Source organism: Dasypus novemcinctus, chromosome 3 (assembly GCF_030445035.2).
Source record: "Dasypus novemcinctus isolate mDasNov1 chromosome 3, mDasNov1.1.hap2, whole genome shotgun sequence".
NCBI classification, from domain to species: domain Eukaryota; kingdom Metazoa; phylum Chordata; class Mammalia; order Cingulata; family Dasypodidae; genus Dasypus; species Dasypus novemcinctus.
Window position 1 is genome coordinate 110,755,077 of NC_080675.1, and position 24,771 is coordinate 110,779,847.

A 24,771-nucleotide genomic window follows, 5' to 3' on the forward strand; every position below is an offset into this window, starting at 1 on the left:
TTTCATTTTAGTCATTTTAGCCTCTTTTTATCAGTCTAGCTAAAGGTTTGTTGATTTTTTAAATCTTTTTAAAGAACCAATGTTTGGTTTTGTTGATTCTATTGTTTTTGATGTTTTTTATTTCATTTATGAATGCTCTAAATTTTATTTCCTTCCTTCTGCCCTCTTTGGGTTTAGTTTGCTCTTCTTTATCTAGTTCTTCCAGTTTTGAGGTTAGGTTTCCGATTTGAAGTCTTTCTTCTTTTTACATGTAAGAATTTAGAGCTATAAATTTCCCTTTCAGCACTGCCTTTGTTGCATCCCATAAGTTTTGGTATACTGTGCCTTCATTTCCATTCACCTCAAGTTAGTTGCTAATTTCACTTGTGATTTCCCCTTTGGCCCATTGGTTATTAAAGAGTATGTTGTTTAATTTCCACATATTTGTGAATTTTATATTTCTCCCTCTATAATTGATTTCTAACTTTATTCATTTTTGGTTGGAGAATATAGATAGTATGATTTCAATATTTTTTTAATTTATTGAGACTTGTTTTGAGACCCAACCTATGGTCTATCTTGGAGAATGATCTATGTGTACTAGAAAAGAATGTGTATTCTGTTTTCATTGGGTAAAGTGTTTTATGCATGTCTGTTAAGTCAAGTTGGTTTAGAGTATCATTCAAGTCTGGTAATTCCTTTCTGATCTTCTGAGGAAATGTTCTATCCACTATTGAGAGTTGTGTGTTAAAGTCTCCTACTATTAACGTAAAACTGTCAATTTCTCCCTTCAAATCTATCAGTATTTGCTTCATATACTTTGAGGCTGTGCTGTTAGGTATAAATATATATATATATATATATATATATATATATATATATATATATAACTGTTAATCTTCCTGTTGAATTGTCACATTTATCAGTGTATCAGTATATAACGACCATCTTTGTCCCGTATAACTGTTTTTTACTTAAAGTCTATTTTATCCAATGGTAATATAGCCACCTCAACTCTTTTGGTTACTACTTTCATGCTATATTTTTTCCCATCCTTTTACCTTCAACCTGCTTATATACCTTTAAATTTAAGGTGAGTCTCTTGCAGACAGTATATAGTTGGATCATACTTTTTTATCCATTCTGCTAATCTCTGTCTTTTTTTTTTTTTTTTTTTTTTTATTTTATTTTATTATTGACTTTGTAATAATATTACTAATCTCTGTCTTTTGACTGGAGTTTAATCCATTTACATTTAAAGTCACTACTAATAATACCAGGATTTACTTCTGCCATTTTGCTATTCAGCCTTTCTAAGTCTAATACCTTTTTTGTCCTTCACTTCTGATAATGCCTACTTTTAAATTTATTTGATTTTTTGTGTTGTACCATGTTGAGTGCCTTTTCACTTCTATCTGGATATATTTTCATCTATTTTCCTTGTGGTTATCATGGGGATAAAATGTAACATTCTAAATATAGAACAATAATATTTGTTTTGACGCCAACTTAACTTCAATAACAGTATATAGTAAAATACACTTTTACTATACCCCTCTGCCCTCACCTTTTTTTAATACTTGTTGCTACTTACATCTTTATACACTGTATGTCCAAAAATATAGCTTTATCATCGCTTTTTAGGGAGTTGCATACCAAACAATATACCACAATAATATAGGCATTTAAAATTAACCAAGTGGTTACCTTTACCACAGGTCTTTATTCTTTAATGGCACTTTGAACCACTGTCTAGTATCCTTTCCTTTTAGTGTGAAGAAATCCCTTTAGGCTTTCTTATAGGGAAAGCCTAGTAGTGATGAACTCCCTGAACTGTTGTTTATCTGAAAATGTCTTAATCTCCTCCTCAGTTTTGAAAGAGAACCTCACTGGATATAAAATTCTTGGCTAGAAATTGTTTTTCTTCAGCCTTTTAAGTATTTCAACCAACTGCCTTCTTGCCTCCATGGTTTCTGATGAGAAATTGGCACTTAATCTAATTGGGATCCTATTGGGAAGGTCAGCTCAACGCAAATACAGTATGCAGAGTTTCCCCTGTCTTTCTTTTTTGCCCTGGGCTTTTGCTTGGTAGTTGTTTTGGAATTTGCCTCTATATCTCAGGAGACAGACCTCCCTTTCCCTCTCCTGGGTGTTTGAAGCCAGCAAGCATTTGCACCAAACTGTCCACCTTTATAGTTTCTTACACTCCTTTCATTGTCTCAAGCTGCTTTCACCTGGAGGGCAAATTCTGTGAAGAGGGACACCTGGGAGAAGACTTTCCCCAGTCAATCTTTCCCAAGCAAAACAGAAACCCACAAAGGGGGTGCAGACCTTCTCCAATTGCCCTGGAGAATGGATCAGGAACTTCTCCTATGGCTCCCCAGAGCTATGCTTTCCTGGACTGCTCAGCAAATGCAGTCCTTCGACTAACTGTTCTCCACAACCCTGAGGAAGTGCAGTGTCTTATGTCTCTGCCACTACCAACCCTTCCAGGGAGGGTTAAAATAATGGCTGCCAGGGAGAAGACGTGGTTCAAGCAGTTGAGTGTCTGCTTCCCACATAGGAGGTCCCACCCAGGAACAGTTCGCAGCACCTGCTAAAAAACAACAACAACAAGCAAACAAACAAAAAAATCAACTCAGGGGAGCTGATGTGGCTCAGTGGTTGAGTGCTGACTTCCCACATATGAGGTCCTGGGTTCAATCCCCAGCCCCAGTACCTCAAAAACAACAACAACAACAAAAAGCAAAACAAACAAACAAAACAATGGCTGCCACTGCCTTTGTCTGGGGTGGGTTAAAATAATAGCTGTTGCCACCTTTGTCCAGGATGAGATGAAACAATGGCAGCCCTCAGAGCTGGGTTCCCAGAAATCCAAATCTGCTAATCAAAAGCTGTGATCAGTGATCAGCCTTGCCCACCCCTATTCCTGGAGAAGAGGTATTTTATGTCCCTTTCTTTCACCAGCAAGCTGGTCAGGGGCTGGACCCTTCAGCAGCCTGCAACAAGTGTGGGGTATGGGCACCACAGGCGGAGACTGCAATTCACTGTTCTTTATGATAAGTTACCAGCCTCCTCCTCCTGCTCTTCCCTGGATCCTGTACAGTGTTCATCTGTCCTCTAAAGTTTCAAAATAGTTGTTTCAGACAATTCCTACCAGCTTAATAGTTGTATGGGAGAAGGACTGAGTCCTGGCACTCCATGCTCCATCATCTTCCCACAATCCTTCCTTCCATACATTCCCAGCTGTGTAATTTTGAGCAAGTTACTTTCTCTCTCTGGGTCTCAATTTCTTCTGAGAAACAGTTTCTTTCAACTCGAAGAGCCTATGATCTGTAATTCTTTACAGCTGGACCCAAAGGATATATAACATCTTTCATGATGTCATGTCATCTGATAGCATAACCAAATAGTTCAAATATTTGAAGAATATCATATGATAAAAGCAACAGCCAAGAGGGAACAAAAAAAAAAAGATAGTCACTGAAATTGTCTAGTAGCATATTCAAAAAACTCCATGTCTCCAGAAGAGTTTCTAATCTCACATCAAAGTGCTAACATGTACTGTCCATTTCCATAATCATCAGGAAATATCTTAATTTCCTGTTGTAGAAATGTTAAGCAGATTCTTTGACCACATCAATACAAGATCAGTTCTTTTCTTCTGAGTCATACAGGAAAGCTTTAATGGAGAGTTCAGTAAAACTCTCCCCAAAAAGCACTAAATGTCTGGGGAGCCACAAGAAGAGAACTGTCCCTGAGGTCAACAAATATTTTTTGATTACACTAATTGATAGCCAAGGGATTCTCAGTGCATTTTTAGAAAAATAGAAAAATAACTATCAAAGACCTCTTCAAAGAGGTCTTTGAAGTTTAGTAAACTAATTTTCAAAAGCCAAATACAGAGGAAATTGCTGGCAGCTTCCTGAGTTATCTGATATGCAAATAAAGCATGCTGTAGGCATTATAAAAATACAGAACTGCCTTACTAAAGCCATCTTATCCTTCATTCCCATGCTCATGCTACACATTTCCACAGGCTACTGCTATTTCCTGTCATCAGATCTATCATTTTCCCAGCAGTATTAAAAGAAGAGGAAAAAAAAATCTTTCATTCAGACTGGTTTTATTATCCTGGCATATTGCCATGAAATAAAAGAAACCTTGGTTACACGGGAGACTTAAGGTAGAAAAACAAAGAAGTATGAATATAAAACTTAAGAGTAATCTGGAAAACTTGGATGGCAAGAGGAATTTCTCAGATTTAACTGGGAATGTTTGACAGGAGGCAAGGAGGCACTGGAGGTAAGGACCTCTGAAGGAATTTCTTGTTTATTCCTTAATCCAGAAACCCATGCTCCTGTGGCACACTTCTGTCATTTTTAGAAATGAGCAGAGAGTCAATAAGATTTCTATGCTGCCACTAGCACTCATAAAAAGTTTCTAGATGCCTGCTCTCAACTGACTCAGTACATTTGGGGTCATGTGGAACTGTGCAAATCCCTGGGCTCAACAATAAAGGGTCTTCCAAGACCGCATGCCAAACAATGTCCTACATATTCTTAGTTTTACCTAATGCTGAGACAGGAAGAAACCAAAAAAGTTCATTGTTGCTGTCAGCAATGTTATACTCTTGGTAAGAAAAGAGATCAATAAATATAACTACAATTTTCATCAAATGTTTGTTAACTTTTTGTTAGTCTTGCCAAATTGTGTACAACTAAATCAATATTTTTGAGAACAAAAAACAAGTCAAATTAAAGAGGACCTTTAAAATTGATTAAAATAGTTGGGTTATGAACAAAGAAATACCTTTTGTTAATGAGAGCCATTTTTTAAGATCTTCCGCCCAACTCCCCAAAAAAATCTAACCATGAACTGGAATTCTAGATTTAGTAAGGCTGATTGCATGAGAAATGAGTAAATTGCACTTGTTTACAAGAGCTAAAATGAATAGAATCTATTATTGAATCCAGTTGCTAAGGATTTAAGAAACCAAATGCTTATATAACTCCTATATCCTAGCTATTTCTAGAGAATGTTGGAATCTAATACATCTGCAAATAAGAAATATGGTAACTTAATTATGAAACATCACTCAATTTTACAGTAGGATTTACAATACATGGAAAGAACTGATTTGTTAGATGGTTAGGGAACGTACAGAGAAAGCAATGCATAGTTAAACCACAGATCTTAGGGGGAAAAATCACTTCAATTAGTTCTTCTTTGCTAAGAGGAAATGAAAATAAAAAGCAGATGTAAAAACTGCAACCAAGTGTTGTTATTCATGTTACAGCAATAGCTGCAATATGTATTCTTTCTTTTGAATGTGACCACATGCTTTGTTTTACAATAAGGAAATCGGATAGGTAAAAGCCAAATGGTGCCTTTAAAACATTGCCATAAAGTTAAGAGCCAGGACAAGGCATCTATAAAAGAACATCATAATCAGCAAGCTCATAAGGAAAAGGAGATTTCATGTCTTTCCTCTTCACAACAACCAGCACTTTCTTAATCTTGGAGCCATGTCACTGGAGTCCTTTAAACTATCCTAACTCAGCTATGTTTATCATCCTATAGGTACAATTTAAGCATCTACCAAATTAGCACCTTATATAATAGTTACCATAGACAGAGAAGTTGGAATGTCTGCATGTTTGAACTTGTTCAGCAAACTGTTTTCTTGACACACTCACACACAAAAAAAGAAAAAATCTCCAAAGGGATTTTTAAAAATATCACATCTTCACCAAAAACCTTTCCTTTCTCTATGTTCTTACAACATATACTTTCTGTACTTTTCTTAATATGTTTCCACCTTGGGGAACTCCTTGCTTCATTGTATAATCACTTCACAACTTGTTCTACGTTTACATCATATCTTCAGTCTCCTTTTAAGCAGCTTAAGGTCAGAGATGGAGCTTTACCTGGATTCTCAACATCACCCACCCCAGCATTTCCTATAATATGAGCAAGCTTTTCCAAAAGTATTGATGACCTGTACAGGAGTTGGACAGGTAACATAAATGCATGAAGCCAGCAGTACCACATTAGATTTTAGGGTCTGCAATACAATATGGTGGATACTGTAGCAAACTGGATCATTTGTGCCCCACATAAAGCAGCAATTGCTACTCATTCTAATACAGTATTTTCCAAGTTTTCAAGAGAAGCTAGAAATTTGGGTTTTTATATGAATTCCCTCAATTTTTAAATGTTGGCTAAAAATACATTTTAAACCCTCCATGGATTACAGGAATCCCATCTGAGAGTCACATTGTCCTTGTAGGTTACTAGTTTGCAACACTATACAATCTTTACAATCAAATTCTTTTCTTCCATCTCTGACCCCTCAGGCTCCTTCACTAGTTCCTTTTTCTCCTCCTGTCCCTCACTTGTGAAAGTGGACTTTCTGGATATTCCTTCTGGATGTGCTTTCTCTCTTTCCTCAGAACCACCATGACACTTTTTTTTTTTTGGTAAAAGTGTTAAGGATTGCCCTTAGAAATTCTTTTCCCCCTTGCTCTCCCCTCCCCTCCCATCTCCCCTTCCCCTCTCCCTCCTACCTCCCCTCCTGTTTTTACTGTCCGTGCCCACTCGCTGTGTGATCTTCTATGTCTATTTCTCTTTGTGTTTTCTCATGTTTTTTTTTTCTCCTCTAGGATTCACCAGGATTTGATCCTGGGGAACTCTGATGTGTAGAGAGGTTCCCTGTAACTTGAGCCACCTCAGTTCCTGGTTTCTTTTGCACCTTGCCTTGACTCTCCCCTTCATCTTTCCTCTGTTGTGTCACATCTTGCTGCATGACTCACTTGCATGAGCACTGGCTCGCCACACAGACACTCAGCTCACCACGTGGGCACTTGGCTCACGGCACAGGTACTCCCACAGGCACTGGCTCACTATGAGGGCATGATTTTTTTTTTACCAGGAGGTCCTCCCATATGGTAGGCAGAAGCCCAATCATTTGAGCTACATCCACCTCCCTTACCACAACACTTTGTTTAAAGCTTTCTGTGGTGTTGACCATGTTGTTCTTACACAAGAATATGCCTTATCTAGGCATATTCTTATGCCTCCCTTAAGGAAATAAGTTCATTATCTCCCTTATCATTATAACCATAACATCATTGGTTGAGTTCTGCATCAGACTGTGCTAAGCACTGCGCACATATTAACTCATCTACTCTTCAAAAGAACCCTAAAGAATTATTTCTATTTTATAGATGAGGAAACTGTGACTTTGAGTGCACCTAATTAATTTCCTAGTCTGTACAACCAGTAGGTGGTAGATCCAGAACTTGAAACCAGGCTCTTTCACAACAAAACGCTATATTTGCTCAACTCATCTTCAAATCCTTATGATTTCCTACACCCAATGAATGCTCAATTAATATTTCTTGAATTGGTTATTTAAAAACATAAAATTATATGCCACTCAAAGAACATGAAGAAAAAGTACTGATGAGTTAATAGTCTGAAGAAGGTGAAAAAATAAATATAATGTGAATATGTACTATGAATGTTTGTGGTTCAACATTAAATTGGAGTCTGTTCATCAACTGAATAGATATGCAGATTTATCTGAAATACTTTTCAGTGTATATATTCAAAAATATCCCAATTCAGAATTCAATGTGCAATGTTGGTTTAAATTAGAAATGAGGAAATGCCAAGAGAAACTGAACAAAAACTCAAAAGATATTCTATTTTGCATGCAAAAAGTGTCAATTATTTCTTCTCAACAACTATGCTATTACATTTCTGTTTATGCATCCATTAGGAGTCCCAAAATATACTTCTATCTTTTCTCTCTAAATATATCTTGCTTTATATAAAAATACATAATTGTGATAGATGACAAAGTAATATATCAGTTTTCCTTATTATTTTAAAAATATTTTATTTGATTCATAAATGTGAACTCTGAAAAATGTGATTTAGATGATGATGACAGAATCAGGTCATATTTTATTTGATGTCCTAAAGGCTAAACAAATCTCTAACTTATCAGTCTCTCTTTCAAGAACAACATTTAACAGTCATGAAAGAAGGCATTTTCTATCCTTAAGATAACTATTCAGCTTTGAGAGTTTGGTTACCCTTGAAATCTAAGCCCCCCCCCAAAAAAAAATCAGCTGAAACATGAAAAGAACAAATAATATCTTTGAACGATTTCTTTCCTCCACCTCAGCTTCTTCCTTTCGGGACATGGAACCCAGCATGTAAATTAGCTAGTGCAACCAGTGTTAAAGACCTGGTATGCATTTGGGTGGGGAAGGAAACTCCAATTTTCTGTTTTCCTATTTTCCAAGAACCCCAGTACCAATCCAGAAATTAGTGGTGGAAACACTAACATCACTGCTGTCTACAGGGGTCAGAAGTTAGTTGAGCCTGCCCCATAGAAACATAATCTAAGGAAGCTGAGTAGCTCCATACAGGTTTCACCAGTGACCAAACTATTTATTTGGAATATCCTGACTCTGTTCCTTTCCTCTAAGGTAGATTCATCTGGTCTAAAGCCAGACTCCTAACCTCCCATTGATAGCTTGGATAAGGACTCACTATTACCTTAGGTTACTGATATTTAAATCTTCTTAAGAAACAAGAAAATCACATCCACCTAACATTGTACAGAATATGATTTGGTCAAACTCTTTTACAAAGATGGTAAAGAGGTAGAAGAATAACAAAAGACCATTTTCCCTTCAGGCAAGAATTTCCCCACCCCCAAATAGATCCCATGAAATATTCAAATACAGAGGGGGAAAGTAATTTTACTTTTCCAAAGCAGCAAATACTCTTCTGTTATTCTGTACTTCCCATTAGCTCTGTAAAAGAATATTTGAGGGAACTATTAAAAATGGAAGCAGGGAAGTGGATGTGGCTCAAGCAACTGGGTGCCCGCCTACCACATGGGAGGTCTGGGTTCGGTTGCCAGTGCCTCCTAAAGAAGATGCACAAGGGAGTGAGCTGATGCAACGGGCTGGCACAGCAAGCTGATGCAACAAGAGACACAGTGAGATGATGCGACCAAGAGACACAGTAAAGAACCACAATGAGAGACACAACAAATGGAGCACAGAGGTCGCTCGAGGGCTTAGGCACCTCTCTCCCATATCAGAGGCTCTGGGTTCGATTCCCAGTGCCTCCTAAAAAAAAAAAAGGAAGATGGGCACACAACAAGCAGACAGTGAGCACAAACAATGAGCTGGGGAGGGGGAATAAATAAAAAATAAATCTTAAAAAAAAAAAAAGAAGAAGTATATTCATTTCAAAACCCTCCCAGGAGAGAAGTAATCAACATAGAAAGGATCATTGCTTGGTGTTAAATTTAAGGACTTAGAAGGATGTGGCAAGCGACAAGTGGGGGCTGTGCTGGTGCCTAGTAGCAAAGGAATAAAAAGAAATATGGTTCTCAAAGGATTAATGAGGGTTGTATCAATTTTCTTCCCTCTCTCCTGATCTTCAAGACTTAGCTTATATCATAGAGATAAAACAATATTAAAATAAGTATTTCCCGTGCAGTCCCATACCATGAATTACCAACTGAAAGAAGAAATGGGTAGAAAGTGGAAATAACCAAAGGAAATACAGACCGTTATTAAACCTACTATTACTGCATTTGTAGTCACAGAAAAAGCAATTGGGAAGAGCCAGAGACCTCTTTAGTAACAAACGGAGGGTCAAGTTATGCAAACGAGATTCAGCACACATGAACATGAACAGTGCATGTCCTCTTGAATTAAAGGTACCTGATCATTCGGACTTTCACTTCTTAGAGGAAAGCTGGAAGTTGTTGGGGAGATTGCAGAGAGTTCTTGGAGTTTTGTATCTATATCAGCAAGCTGCTGATACTCCTCAACTGCAAGTGTATATCCTTCTCCTGGGGCCAGCCAGCGAGACCTATCACCCTAAGAAGAAACCAGGTCACCAGGTCATTCCCATGCAACATATCTTCCAAAATGTACTACTCAAAATGCTACATCAGTGCTCCGGAATTACCACACGCACACACACAAACAAATTACCAGGATAGTGAAACAAAAAATAGTTTATGGTTTAGTTATCTGTCACTCTATGTAAAGTCTCCTCTTATATTTTGTGGATATTTTTCCCTGAGGAATAAATCTCTTAGCCCAACAGTCTGGTTCTCATAACATTCTCATTTCTCTTTAAAAAAAAAAAAAATGGTTTGTGATATGTCGAATAGGAAGAAATCAGGTTTTCTCTGATAGACACAGGATTTTCAAACTATCCCTGAAAAGTAGCATAGGAGCTATAAGCGCAGTATCTTGGATTTCATGAACCTAACTGGCCATCTAACTTCTTATTCAACTAGCATTAGTTTCATGTTATCCTTTTAAATCTACTTATATATTTTTTAATATAACATTAAAAAAATAAAGACAAAATAAATAAATCTACTTATAATATGCAGTGAAAAATACTTGTAGGGAGTACCTATGAGCACAGATGTTTCAAGATGAATTTCATAGGGTTCTACCCTCAAAGAGTTCTCAGTCTTTTGAAAGAGACAACTGCAACAGGTATGAAGTAGGCTGGGAATCCCTGGGCAACATGAGAAACAGGGAAAGGTCAACTAACGTCCATGGGGGGGTAAAGAGGCAAGGAGGCTTTCTGGAGGAAACCAGATCTTAATCAAAAGAAACAACATGATAAGCTCAGCACTTCAGAACTGGAGCTGATGAGGATAAGAATGGAGGCAGAAATAAACAGTTAAGAAGTAACAGCAATAATCTAGACCAAATGTGATAAATGCTTGAACTAAGAAATATGGGGAATGCAGAAGATAGAGGAGATTCTATAGATACTTAAGAAGTAGAGTTTACAGAACCTGGAGATTATCTGATGGGAGAGTTAAGGGAGAAGTAAAGATCAAGGATAAAACCCAAGTTTCTGATTTTGTCATCTAGTGGATAATGGTTCACCCTGCTAATTTACCTAGGGAATATAGGAGAAAAAAAGCTTGCCAAAGATGACAATGAATTCCATTTGGGACCTTCCAATATTCACAGATGTCATAAGATACCCACAAATCAGGTAATTAAATATATCTGAACTTCAAGATAGGGACCTAGGTTGGAAATAAGTATTTTTAACGCATCCACATATATGTAGTGGTTCAAACCCTGTGACCATGGGAATGAATGAGGTCACACAGAAGAGAATGTAGTAAGAGAAGAGGACAGAAAAACCATGGAAACATTAAGAATAAAGGGGTAAGAAGAGGGCAAGTAAGCTTAAGAATTTCATAAATTTTCATTTCATGATGCCAATACCAAGAATCAATTCCTAATATATAGCCAGAAATGCAGGCAAAAGACGTTTATATTTGTCTCTCCCTGATCCCAGCACCCTAAATCCCTTCCTGTTGCAGTGAAACCCAACATTGTGTAAATCTCAGGAGGGGACAGGTCCCCACCAAACTCTCTCTCCCTACCCACTGGCATCAAGAGGGCAAGCAAATGGTCTAGATTTAACCAATCAGAAACAAACATTCAGAACTCTGGATCTTGAAGGAGAGAAGCAAAGACACAGAGAAGGTGAAGAAATGATTAATGGTGACAGCAGCAACAGTAAAAATTCAGCATTGGCAGTTATCATTCACATGAGGGAAAAATAAATACATTTTTAGATATGCAAACACTCAAAACTTATCCACACACCATATTTCTTAGAAATATGTTTTTCAAGAAATCCAAGAAAAAATATTAAGAAAAACAACTTGCACAAATAAATAGTTAAGTCCAAATAAACAGTTAATAATGTGGCTTCAAAATTTTGGTTACTATTCAAAGAGATTCCTAAAATATAAGAGGCATATTGTTTTCAAAGGTAAAATTCTATAATGTTCTGGAACTAAAATTTGAGATGATTTAAAAACATTCTAGAGTTGAGGAAAGGGGAAGAAAGAAGTATTACCAAATATCCTGTCTTGATAAGATATGAGATTTTAGAGACTACTTATAAAAGCTGAAAAGAAAATAGACATTTAAAGGTGTTGTTTTTTTTTTAAGAATTTGAGGGTATACAATATCAAATCAGAAACAAGATATCGAATTTCCAAACCACTGGAGGAAAAAACAATCAGGAAACTTGACCAACTCAGCAAAATTCAGAGAAGGGGAATGAGATGAAGAAAAAAAATATATAATATATATAATAAAAAGGGAAGCGGATATGGCTCAAGTGAAAGAGCTTCCACCTACCATTTGGGAGGACCTGGGTTCAATCCTTGGAGCCTTCTGGTGAAAAAGAAGAAGAGAAAGTGTGCCTGAGCAGCAAGCCAGTGCCCACGCGAGTATCTGAGTGGTAAGCCAATGCCCACACAAGTGCCTGCATGGTGAGCCAGTTCCCGCGCAAGTGAGTCACATAGCAAGATGATGATGTATCAAAAAACAGACAAGGGGAGAGTCAAGGTGAAGTGCAACAGAAACCAGGAACTGAGGTGGTACAATTGACAGGGAACCTCTCTCCCTATCAGAGGTCTCCAGGATCAAATCCCAATGAATCCTAGAGAAGAGAAAATGAGAAAAGAAGACAACATAGACAGCAAAAACAGCAGGGTGGGAGGAGGGGGAGGGAGGGAAATAAACAAATAAATCTTTAAAATATATATATACATAAAATATGTCAGGAAAACATCCAAAATTATCAGTGGTCATGGAAATATGAATAAATTAAATATCCTCATTAAAATATAAAGAAAAAGAAAATAATTACAAAAGATAAAGAAACAAAGATAAATACAGAATGGCAACAATAAAAATCCCACTATATGGATTTGTAAAGGGCTACCTAAAGCTAAATGAGTTTAAAATAAAGAGAGGAACAAAATATTCCACAGAAATACTAAGAAAAATAATCTGTTAAGAGGCAATGTTAAAAATAAAAATTTGTCATTTAAGCATTCCTAGAATATGTAAGGGAGATCTACCATGCTTGCCCAATTTCACAATTAATAACAAAACCCAGGTCCCTTAATTCTTACTATTACCTTACCTTTAGCAAATAAACAAATTACCGTAAATCAATAAAATTAAAATATCTTAGGATTGTGTGGGTTTTTAGCAGTTTGCCTTGCCCACCCTTTGTTCCTATTAACAAAATACACCAAATGCTATAGGAAGCACCCTGGCTGCCCACTGGATTAGGAGGCAAGCCTGCAAGCTCAGACAGAGCACTGCCATGGTCCATTTCTCCATGCAGCCACCACTGGCCCTTACCACCTCAAAAAAGACTATTTAGTGGTTATAAACTGTGGTGTTTTGAAGATGTGCTTTTGTTTGTGGTGGGTATTTTGTTTGCCCTCGAGACCTTTTTTTTTTCATAGAATTAGTTGTCAACAGTTAAAGATGGGAATGTTTCACATAAAAATCTAAGTTTCCAACATCTCTTCAAAAACTGAAAAATCATGGCAGCCCTGGGCAGCAGCTGATGGTAAGTAAGTGTTGGCTCCCACTGGACTCTCCCACTGGCCAATTCATCACTGTGTATGCGGTGTTCTTGTACCTACAGCCAAAACTATCTGGTGAACCTGTGTCTTGGGCTGGGTTACCTAGATGTGGAGTGTGAGAGAGGGTTTCTCGTTCAGGTGGTTTATTGGAGGAGTACTTCAGGGTGAGAGGGTGCAAAGGAAGCAGGCTGAGGGAACAAAGCCAAGCAAGCATGTGATCCCAGCTGATCACCAGTTTCAGTCTGATCCCTGGGGAATCTCTAGAGAACAAACTGCACCACACAGTTAATCCCACCTTGAGGTGAGGGGCCTAGGGTGGAGAAGGGGGAACCTGCTAGGTCATTCAGCTCCCATTTGGCTGAGGGCAATTCACAGGAAGAAGGCAACTGTGCATCCCTTAGGCAAGGGATGGGAAATAAAGGCACAGATAGGTGCCAGGAACAGGGAATCTGGGCATGATGCCAGCAGCATTCACTATGTTTTCTCATGTCTATGTTATATATAAGGAATAAAAATGAAACAACAGGGCTAAGTGCTTCAATGGAAAGCCAAAGAGTGTATTTCTTTGTGCAAATAGAAACTATTGCTACAATTTTAGTGTAATATGCAAACGAGTGCAAATACCGGGCCACAGCATGCCATAGGTGACCTGCCTGAGCCCTAGAAATACCTGCCTTTGGTCCCTGGGTTACAGGCTGCTTGCCTCTTAGATTCAGCCCCCACTTCCCCTAGACTCTTGAGGGACTGGATGCTCAAGGGGGAAGTGGGCAACTGGCAGGAGCAGGATGGTGTTCTTTGGGATGAATGAGGACTACTACACTGCAATACCACAAAACCAGTTTAAGGATAACAAGAAATGGCCAAAATAAAAAGATGAAGAGGAACACATCCATATGTCTTCAGTGGCTAAACTTATCACATCACAGGCATAAAAACATGATTATAGAGTCAAGGATAAATTGGCCAAGAAAGTCACAAAAAAAATCAATTTGTAAAACAGGACTTTTTTAAGTCAGAGAATCTTTTCTCCTAATCTTGGAAATTGTGCTAATCAGCCAGTAATGTGATTTTCAGAATGACAATTAGAAAGGGTAGAATCATAGAATATCAGCGTCTACATACCTCGGAACTGGAAAGCCCAGAGTCTCCATCATCTAAGTCCTTCAAAAGTTCAACCAGCCTTTTCTTCTCTTTATCAATCATAAACACTGGATTTCCTGAATCCTTGACCAACTACAGAAGGTATTGATGGAAGACATTAAATAATAAAAGTAAGGTATAGCTCAAGAAAATAAAAATGGGACTTAAGATTTCTACAATGCAGATATACTAAGGTAAATTTTGTGAGATTAGGCATTTTAAGTATGCTAGGTAATTTTATTTTACACCAAATTTTTGATATAGGTGTGTTCTTTAAGCAAAGATTATAAGCAGACTGTCATATTCACCATTTCAACAATCATTTTATTTAAAAATAATAAAGCATAGGCACTGGATGAACCACTCTGTGTAATATATATCACTATACAAACATATTTCCTAGATCAAGATGGCAGACTGAAATGCTTCAGAGTTCCATCCCCCACAGAAGCTTTAAACAACCAAGAACTGGCAGAAACATCTTTATCAAAACTTCAGAAAACAGTTAAAGAACTGTAGTAACAAGGCAAGCACCAAACCAAGAAAAAGGAAAAAGTGGTAGGAACTCATGCCACCCTGGCTGGCCCCTTCCCCATCCCTCACAGGCTCAGTGCAGAGCCAGCCTGTGTGCTCTCAGTGTGGCTCCCAGGACACAGTTCCAGAGGAAGCAGAGAAACTCTTATGCACATACTGGGAGCATGTATGTCTGGCCTCATCTTCTGGTGGTAGCCTGAAGGACTCACCATCTCAGAAAGTGCCCTGCATATAGAAGGCAACTCACTGAGCCCTCCTATAGAATGCTGTGGGAAAGCAGTCAAGTTATGCTGCCTGGGGCAAGGGACTGCTGACTGTAGGACACACAGTACATGCCCAGACCATGAGGAAGCTGTATCTTAGGGAAGAGGAGACATTCATAATGGCATAAACAGGGAAATTCCTATGGCCACATATGCAAGCCAAAGGCAAGACACATGTGCAGAAAGGATCTGGGAGGCCTCTATGCTTTGCCCTGCAGCTACTGTCTGAACTCATTACATAGATAAACCCAGAAGGAGAGTACTTGCACAGTTCAAACTGCAGACTAGAAAAGTGTGTTTTGGGTTTTTTTTTCTTTTTTGGTTTTTCTTAGTTCCTGGCATTCAAGTCAAGGAAAGCTCTTTCATAACACTAGCTGGATACCAGTTTAAGAAACAGACACCTCAAAGTCTAAATTTCAATGATATCACCCTAAAATATCAAAATTTCCAGGTTTCAAAAGCAGGTTGCAAAACACACAAAGAAACAGGATTTTTTTAAAACATTAGAAACTATCAATAAAGAAGACCAGACCTGGGATATACCAGACATAGACTTTTTAAAAATGGTCCTAAATAGGATCAAAGATATAAAGGAAAACACAGGCAAAGAACTAAAGAAAATCAGGAAAATAACAGACTAACAAAAGGAGAATATCAACAGAGAGATGGAAATTTTCAAAGGAACCAAAGAGAGCTGAAGATGACAGTAACAGAAATTTTAAATCCCCTAGAGTAGTTCAACAACATGTTGGAGCTGGCAGAAGAAAGAATCAACTAAGTTGCAGATAAAACCGTTGAAATCAACCAGTCTGAGAAGCAGAAAAAAGAAAGAATGAAGAATAAGTGAACAGAGCCTGAGGAACCTGTGAGACATGATCAAGCACACCAATAAATACATTATGGGAGTCAAAGAAGGTGAAAAAATAAAGAAAGGGAAAAGGAAAATATTCAAAGAAATAATGGCTGAAAACTTCCAAATTTAATGAGATGTGAATATACACAGCCAAGATATTCAATGAGCTCCAAACAAGCAAACCCAAATAGACCTACATTGCTACATATTATCAAACTGTTGAATGCCAAAGATAGAGAGAATTCTGAAATCCAAGAAAGAGAAGTAACATGTCACAATACAAGGTAGTCTCAATAAGATTAAGTGTCAATTTCTCACAGGAAACCACAGTGGGATGAGGACAGTGGGGTGAGATATTTAAAGTACTAAAAGCAAAAAAAATGTCCACAAAGAATTCTATATTTGACAAAACTGTATTTCAAAAATAAGGGAGAAAGAGTAAGACATTCCCAGATAAACAAAAGCTGAGAGAGCATGTCACTACTAGATTGGCCCTACGAGAAATGCTGAACGGAATTCTGCAGGTTGAAAGGAAAGGACAATAGGCAATAGATTGAAACCTCATGAAGAAATAAAGATCTCTGGTGAGGATAACAACATGAGTAAATATTAACATAAATGCCAGCACCATTGTATGTTTGATTTGTAACTCTACTTTTTACTTCCCATGATATCTAAAAGGCAAATGCATAAAATGTAATGATAAATCAGTGGTTTGGGCCTCATAATGTAGAGACATGTAATTTGTGACAAAAAACTACATAAAGATGGAGGAATGGAGGGGGATAGGGAGATAGTTTATGTATACTATTGAAGTTAAGCTGGTATCAATCTAGTTGGTATACCAAATAGATCATTATAAATAGGATGTTAAATTTAAGCTCCATGGTAACTACAAAGAAAATATCAGACAATGTGCAGCTCAAGTTGACAGAAATCAGAATACAGGTTGCCAGTGGTGTGGTGCAGGGGAAATGGAACTTAATGCATAATGCATAATGTTTTGGGAGACAGGAAAATTTTAGCAATGAAGATGGTAGGATTCTGCAATATTATGAATGTGATTAATCCCATTGAATGGCATGCTTGGGAGTGACTGAAACAGGAAAGTTTGTCTTGTACATATGTTCCCACAAGAAAGGAAGGGAGGGAAGGGAGAGAGGGAAGGTGAGAAGGATGGAGGAAGGGTACCTAAAGAGACAATAACAATTAAATGTAATACATGATTCGAGATGGGATATAGCAAGGAAAAGAAAAGGCTCGAAGGGGCATTATTGGGGCATGTGAAATAATTGTAATATTGACTGTAACTTATATCAATGTTAAATTTCTTGAACTTGAAAACTGCACTTAATTCATATAGGTAAATATCCATGTTCTTAGGAAACATATGGCAGTAGAAAGTGTTCAGAAAGCATGATATATATATCGCCTCCATGTAAATATTCAGAAGACAGATAGAGATAGATGATAGATAGATAGATAGATAGATAGATAGATAGATAGATAGATAGATAGATAGATAGATAGATGAATGAAAGAGAGAAATACAAGAAGGAAGGGAGGGAGGGGAAGGAAGGAGGGAAGGGATTATACAGAAAAAGCAGTAAATGTTAAAATTCATGTATCTATGTATCTCAGGGCAGGGGGCCAGGGTGTGTTGGAATTCTGTATATAGGAATCCTGTATTATTTTTTTACTGTCCAATAAGTTTGAAAGTATTTCAAGATAAGTTTAAAAAAAAGAAAATCTTCTTGCCACTTCCTATGTGGCATATCCACTAAATGAAACTTAAAATTTCAAGAATATCACACCAGGAGTTTAAATAAAGATTCAGTTATTGTTGATAAAAGGGAGAAATGAGGAAGTCTATGGTAGAACTGCTGGCTACGTCAGTGTTGGAAAGAGTTTCTCAAGAACTTGGTTATAGGGGATACCCTATTTTTGAAACATTAACCAATAAATCAACACACAATAGGCCAGCACAAAGATAGATCAAGTCATAATAGGTTGTGTCTAGTGGAAGGTTGTTCATACACTGCTTGGCAGAAGGTCATCACATTTTCCATTCAAATCTCTAAATGTACCAGTTCTAAAATTGGTCTCATTACTTCAATAAACCAATATTACTAATATGTAATTTAAAATCTGGGGAACATTATCCAAGGTTATTGTAGCAGTTTGATATAGTTATGAATTCCAAAAATAGATATTGGATTATGTTTATAATCTGGTCTATTCCTGGGCATGATTAAGTTACAATTAGGGCTTTGATTGGGCCTCGTCAGTAGGGCATTGAGTACCCCACCCCTTGGTGGGTGGGGACTCACAGATAAAAGGCGTAGCAAAGGACAGACTTGGAGCTTCTGATGTAAGGAGTTTTGATGTTGGAGTTTTGGTGTTGGAGTTTGATGCTGAAGCCTTAAACTGGAGCCCTAGGAAATAAGCTCACAGAGGAAAGAGAAGCCAGCCCCAGGAAGAGAGGAACCCTGAGCCTGGGAAGAAGCAAGCCCTGGGAAGGAAAGAACCTTGAACCCAGAGAGAAGAAAGACCCTAGAAGTAAGGAACCCAGGAAGCCTGAACCTTCACAGCCATCGGCAGCCATCTTGCTCCAACACATGAAAATATACTTTGGTGAGGGAAGTAACTTATGCTTTATCACCTGGTATCTCTAAGCTCCTACCCCAAATAAATACCCTTTATAAAACCAACCAATTTCTGGTATTTTGCATCAGTACCCCTTTAACCAACTAATATAGCTATTACTAAATAAAAGTATTTTTTTTCAAATTGGAGTCCCAGACTCATTTGGGGGTAGTAAATTAAATGTATTGAGTTGCAACCAGCATTTTTTTAAAGGGGTGGGATCGGAAGGAAAGGGCAGGGAGGGAAGGGGAAGGTACAATGGAATAGAAAACAGAATGCATCAAATGTTAATAGAGGTAAGTATTGGTTCATAAAACTTTTCTTTCAGTTTCAATTATGTTTATTATGGTCAAAAAATATTTTAGGACACTGAACACAACTATTATGATTTTCACAATTATTTAGTCCCACATTCTAGTTTCTAAATTTCTAAGTACATACCTCAATGTTTCTCTTAATAAAATCCTGGTTGTGTTTACCCCTGAGATCAATCTTTTCTGAATTTGAGGAAGATTTCTTTTCTGCTTTGATCAATGACTCGTTTCTTTCCACATCATAGGTAATATCTAATATTTAAAAAGCTCAAAGTTTTTTTCATAAGTATAATTGGAAATTATGCTAAAAATTCATTTTAAGCATATACTAAAATATATAAGAAGTAAAACACACAAATGCCAGATCCAGAAATCTAATATACAGAGATTTAATCTTAGGATAAATGTGCTACCATAACTTTCAATGAAGTCTTCATAAGATTTTTGTTATGCAAGTTATCATGTACCAAACTTCCTGCTGTTGACTCCTTAAGAAAATATGAAAAGAACTCCAAGATACATGTAGAGGAAACCTCTTTGACATTACGGGGATTTTAACACTTTTTTTAGCTTTTATACGAAACAAAACTTTTTCTAAAGACTGGAGCTGTTTCCAGCTATTCTATTAATTTGCCATCACCCTTTCTGAACAATAAACTTTTTGTTCAAACCTGTCTTTTAAGCAAGAACTAGGGATAAGCATCTTGGATATTCTACATCCCATTTCTACAAGCCCCTAGAGTCTCGCTCAATTTGTCAGCTTTTCTCAGCTTTTGATAAGAAGCTTGAGTAAACCTCTGAGATGTTCAGTCCATGAGTGCACACATAAAGGGGAAGAAAAATACTTGTGAACTCTTAATCCCTTTATTAAATATCCTGTTTCACTCTAATCACGTGTAAAGCTTTTAAAACAAGATCATCTAAATCCTTCATTAAAGCTCCAAAACTTGCATAGAGGAAGAATCCTCTTATATGGCAAATGGAGTCTACTCTGAAAAATGGAATAAATTGCCATGTTAAAGTCCACAAGGGAAAAAAGCCCAGGCAGTGGCACAAACCAGAAAAGGTTTACTTAAAGCTACCTTTATTTTGTAAGAGAAGTTACCTCAGGAAAAAGGATTAAGGGAGCTAGTCCTTTGGTGTATTTATGGCCAATTATCAAAGATTTGGTACAAATTTAAATCAATAAAGAATAAAGTTTGATGATAATAACCAGCAAGAACTAGAAAAAGAATAAGTTCTATATTTAAGTTCTTTTTAAAAAACCGTTAAAAATTATTTTCCTCAAATTTAGGTTGTTTCTAGGCAAATAAATCTGTGCTTCATAAATGGGGTTTTGTTTTTAATCAACCACACATAATTATTCTTTAAATCCACTACCAATAGTTAAAGTATTAATTATTTTGTTGGTGAGTGGCCACCTTTGATATATAATATATAATTTTCCCCATAATTTAAATTGCATATAGACTTTTAAGTTGAAATATGAGGGTTAATCATTCAGTTGAAATCTCATATAGTCTTAAACAATACATTAAAATAACTCAAATTAAATGCAGCCGTGTCTATGTTTGCAATAAAGTTTCTTTAAAATGAACTGCTAAGAAATTGTAGAGGAAAAACATTGGGATTATCTGGCCACAATTATCTCTCTAGAAATGTTCTTCCCTGCTCCATCCTGGCGGTGATAGAGCAGGAGCTGCCATGTTCCTACAGTGACCCCAACCCTTGCTGGGTTATGTGAGTTGATTGGACCAGTTGACACCTCATGCAGCAGGATCAATATTTCATTCTCTAGGATTTTGGAATGAGTCCTTTTCTCAATGACTGATAAAAGCATATGCTCATGGGAAACAAAGAAAACTGTCTACACCAGGATTCTTTCCATATATTTTCATTGCTGCTTAAGCTATGTTTCTGTTACTTGTGGCCAGCATTTTGGTTTGTCTGTTTGTTTTTAACTCTTTAATATGTAAAATTTCAAATATCCAAAAGTAGAGAGAATGGTATAATGAACCCCTAATGTCCAACAGTGAGACCATGATACTAATGACTATGCTTGTGAGCCTATATGCCTGAAATAAGAACAAGGCCTAGAGCAGCACTGTGCCTAGGAATTTCCTCCTGACAGCCTTCATGTTACTCAAATGTGGCCAGTCTCGAAGACAAACTCAGCATGTAAATGCAATGCCTTCCCCCCAGCGTGGGACATGACACCCGGGGATGAGCCTCCCTGGCACCGAGGGATCACTACCAAGTACCAACTGATGATGCAACTAGAAAATGACCTTGAATTAAAGGTTCAATGAGGATTAGCAGAATATCCCTGTCTACATATAATAACATGACTTTAAAATGCTGTTTGACCTAATGTAAGGGGGAAATGGAAAGGAGAAATGAGTTTATATGGCTACAAGTCTCTAAAAAAGAGTCTGGAGGTTGTCAGAAGGATTGCCCTTATGCACAACTGAGCAGAGTCTAAGAGACAGATAAAGTAGATACAACCCCAGGTATTGGTTCCTTTGAGGGCTAAAGAGACCCACGGGTTCTATGGTCATGGCAGATGGGGTTCACTGCCATGTCAGATGGCCCTTCTTTGGAGCTGGTGTTTCTGCGTGATGGAACTGGACTCTGATGGGATCTCTTTTCACAAGACTTTCATGCTACTTTACTGGAATTGTAGTTGGTGTTGGGGTTTAAGATATATTTAGGGGATTTGAATCTCTGGACTGACAATAGGATAGCCAGGCCCTGAGCCTCAACAGACTTCAGCTCCTACACTCTGATTTATTGGACTTACCCCACTCAGCTAAGATGGAGTTGAAGAAGGACTACCACCACACCATGGAGCCTAGAGTACCTACAACTGAAAGCAGGAGGATTGCATCCAGGATCCATGTGGAATCTGAGCCTCCTCTTGACATAGAGGTACAACGGACACAACCAATCCAAGGTCCACAGAGAAAACGTGGCATTGGTGTGGGAAAAGTGGCCATGGTGGCTGATGGGTATGGGGAATGGGAGGAAGAGATGAGATGTGGAGGCATTTTTGGGACTTGGAGTTGCCCTGGATGGTGCTTCAGGGACAATCACTGGTCATTGTAAATCCTCCCAGGGCCCACTGGATGGAACGTGGGAGAGTATGGGCTATGATGTGGACCATTGACCATGAGGTGCAGAGATGCCCAGAGATGTACTTACCAAATGCAATGGATGTGTCATGATGAAGGGAGTGAGTGTTGCTGGGGGGGGAATGGTGGGGTGGGGGTGGTGGGGTTGAATGGGACCTCATATATTTTGAATGTAATATTTTTACAAAATGAATAAAATTTAAAAAATAGAAAGTAAATAAAATAATTTTTTTAAAAAATGAACCCCTAATAATGAGCTTTAGCAACAATCAACTCTTGGCCAATCTTGTTTCATCTAGAACCCTACACTTCCACCCACCTCTGGATTAAATGACACCAAATAATTTCATGTGTAAGTATTGTTTGTATACAGTTAATATTTTGTTGTAAGAATATATATACTCACACAAATTAAAATATACCTTGATTGGCATTCTTTATATGGTTTTCATAGTCTTCTGGAGGAACTTGAGTGTGAAACACTGGATAAAAGGTTTCTTCATTCTCATAGCGAGAAGGATCTGTTGATTTTTTAAAAACCACTTGTTCAATACACATAAATAAGATAAATAAGGAATTGTCTATACAAGGAGTCATAAAAAAAGAGCAATCAGATCCAATATTTTCTCCAATATTCCTCAATTCCCTTCACACACACACACACAAACATATATAGTAAGACAATGTCACTTCAGAATAGAAATGACAATTATTGTTATACACATGAGCCACTGAAACAAAGAAAAGTCAAGACAGTCAAACTGTAGTTACCTAGAATTTAACTGCAAAGAAGATCACAAGGTATACTAAAGTATCACGTTGAGTCTCCAGAGATACTGTGCCCAAATCCCAATGTTCATAAGACATAGAACACGCATACTGAGTACCTGTAATTGTGTTTTTCTTTTCTATTTCAGATCCCAATGGTGAACACTGTCAGATTTCAAATATATGATCAGTCATTAAAATGAAAGCATGTGTTTGAAAAAGATAATTTGGGAGATTCCTAGCAGTACAACCTAACATGCGTCTTTTAGGATTTATTCTCTTGGGCTGTTTTCCACAAAGAAAGGAAATCATGGTGGTTTTCAATTTTTTTGCTTCAGTGCAATTTATTTTTGTAGTTCCTATTACCTAGCGTAAACACTGTATATTTGCAAGAAACTGCTAATATAATTACCTTTTTAAAAAAGCCCTCAATTTATACAGGAGAGAGTCTACCAGGTTGTGGCACCAAAATGTTTTGTTTCAGGAAAATATGATGAGTCTTAAAGGTGTTAGATGATCTATGACCTACCTCTGAAAACAAACCTGGATCAAGCACCCACTCTCAGATAACACAAGGAAGGAGGCATAGGATACATTCACCCCAACATACAAACCTCACCAAATTAAAAATGTAAGACTTCTGGCATTAAAAACAAATTTATCAATTCCAAAACCTTAATTTGGAATGTATAATAATATAGCATCATCCAGATTGGTATTAAAAACTTAATTTTTTATCATCCCTGCTCAGTTAATCAAGCAAATCTGTAAGAATGGAGGTGTTCAGCTCAAAAGAGCAAAAGATTTAAAGCTCTTTTCAAACTTTAATTTTTTTTATACGACCACTAATTACCTAGGAGTCTCATATATTCATTAAAGCCAGCTCAGCAAGTCAGCAATTGGGCAACATTTTATTATTGGTTTAAGTTACATGATGTAGTTAAAGTGATAATATATTTTCAATCCCATAATTCCTTTCAATAACAATTTCTCTCAATTTTATACTAAAACATGTAGAAAGATGAAAAATTTAAAAAAAGAAGGAAAACTGACAATGCTGTATTCTATTACAGCAATGTAATATTTGGAGATTTTAAGCTAGGGGCTTTTCCTAGCCTGAACGTTATTCTTGTGACTCCTGTGGCTCCTCTCCCATCAGCTTAGTGGTATTCAGTGCCTTGTGCAGAAAGTGAAAACAGCCTAGAACAAACACATCATCATAGCTCAGATCTGAGTTCCAAAGACCACAGTTTTGAAAGCCAAGCATTCACAATTCCAAGGCTTAAGGCTTTGAAAACTAAAGCATTTCTGAATTCCAAAAGTCTTCTTTTAGGAAGCTCTTCCTACAGTAAAAACAAAAAACAAAAAACAAATGAACAAAAACACTAAATAATGTTGGAGAAATGAGAGAATTCAAAAATTACCATTTGGTTACTATCATAACTACAACTGATTCAAGTATGATAATCATCAAAGAATGATAAAACTAGTGGGTAAACATTTGAGAAATAACAGAATCAATAGCCTCAAAGTATCTCCCCACAAGATAATTTATTAATTATAAAAGGAAAAATAATAACTTTACACTGGCAAAACCTAGCAGCCGCCATCTTAACCAAGTGATCAAACTTAACATCACCAGTAGGGGACAAACTGGCGT

General features: G+C 37.2%; 1 protein-coding gene across 2 annotated transcripts in view; it reads right to left on the reverse strand.

Moving 5' to 3' along the window:
- FSIP1 (fibrous sheath interacting protein 1) overlaps nt 1–24,771 on the reverse strand; it is a 254,123-nt gene that overhangs the window by 150,787 nt on the left and 78,565 nt on the right. For both annotated transcript variants that reach the window (XM_058293896.2, XM_071214103.1), the window contains 4 exons: nt 22,766–22,864; nt 19,340–19,464; nt 14,585–14,695; nt 9,738–9,896 (listed from right to left, as the gene is read on the reverse strand). In XM_058293896.2, the coding sequence (XP_058149879.1) occupies nt 9,738–9,896; nt 14,585–14,695; nt 19,340–19,464; nt 22,766–22,864 (494 nt within the window). The remainder of the gene's footprint in view (nt 1–9,737; nt 9,897–14,584; nt 14,696–19,339; nt 19,465–22,765; nt 22,865–24,771) is intronic.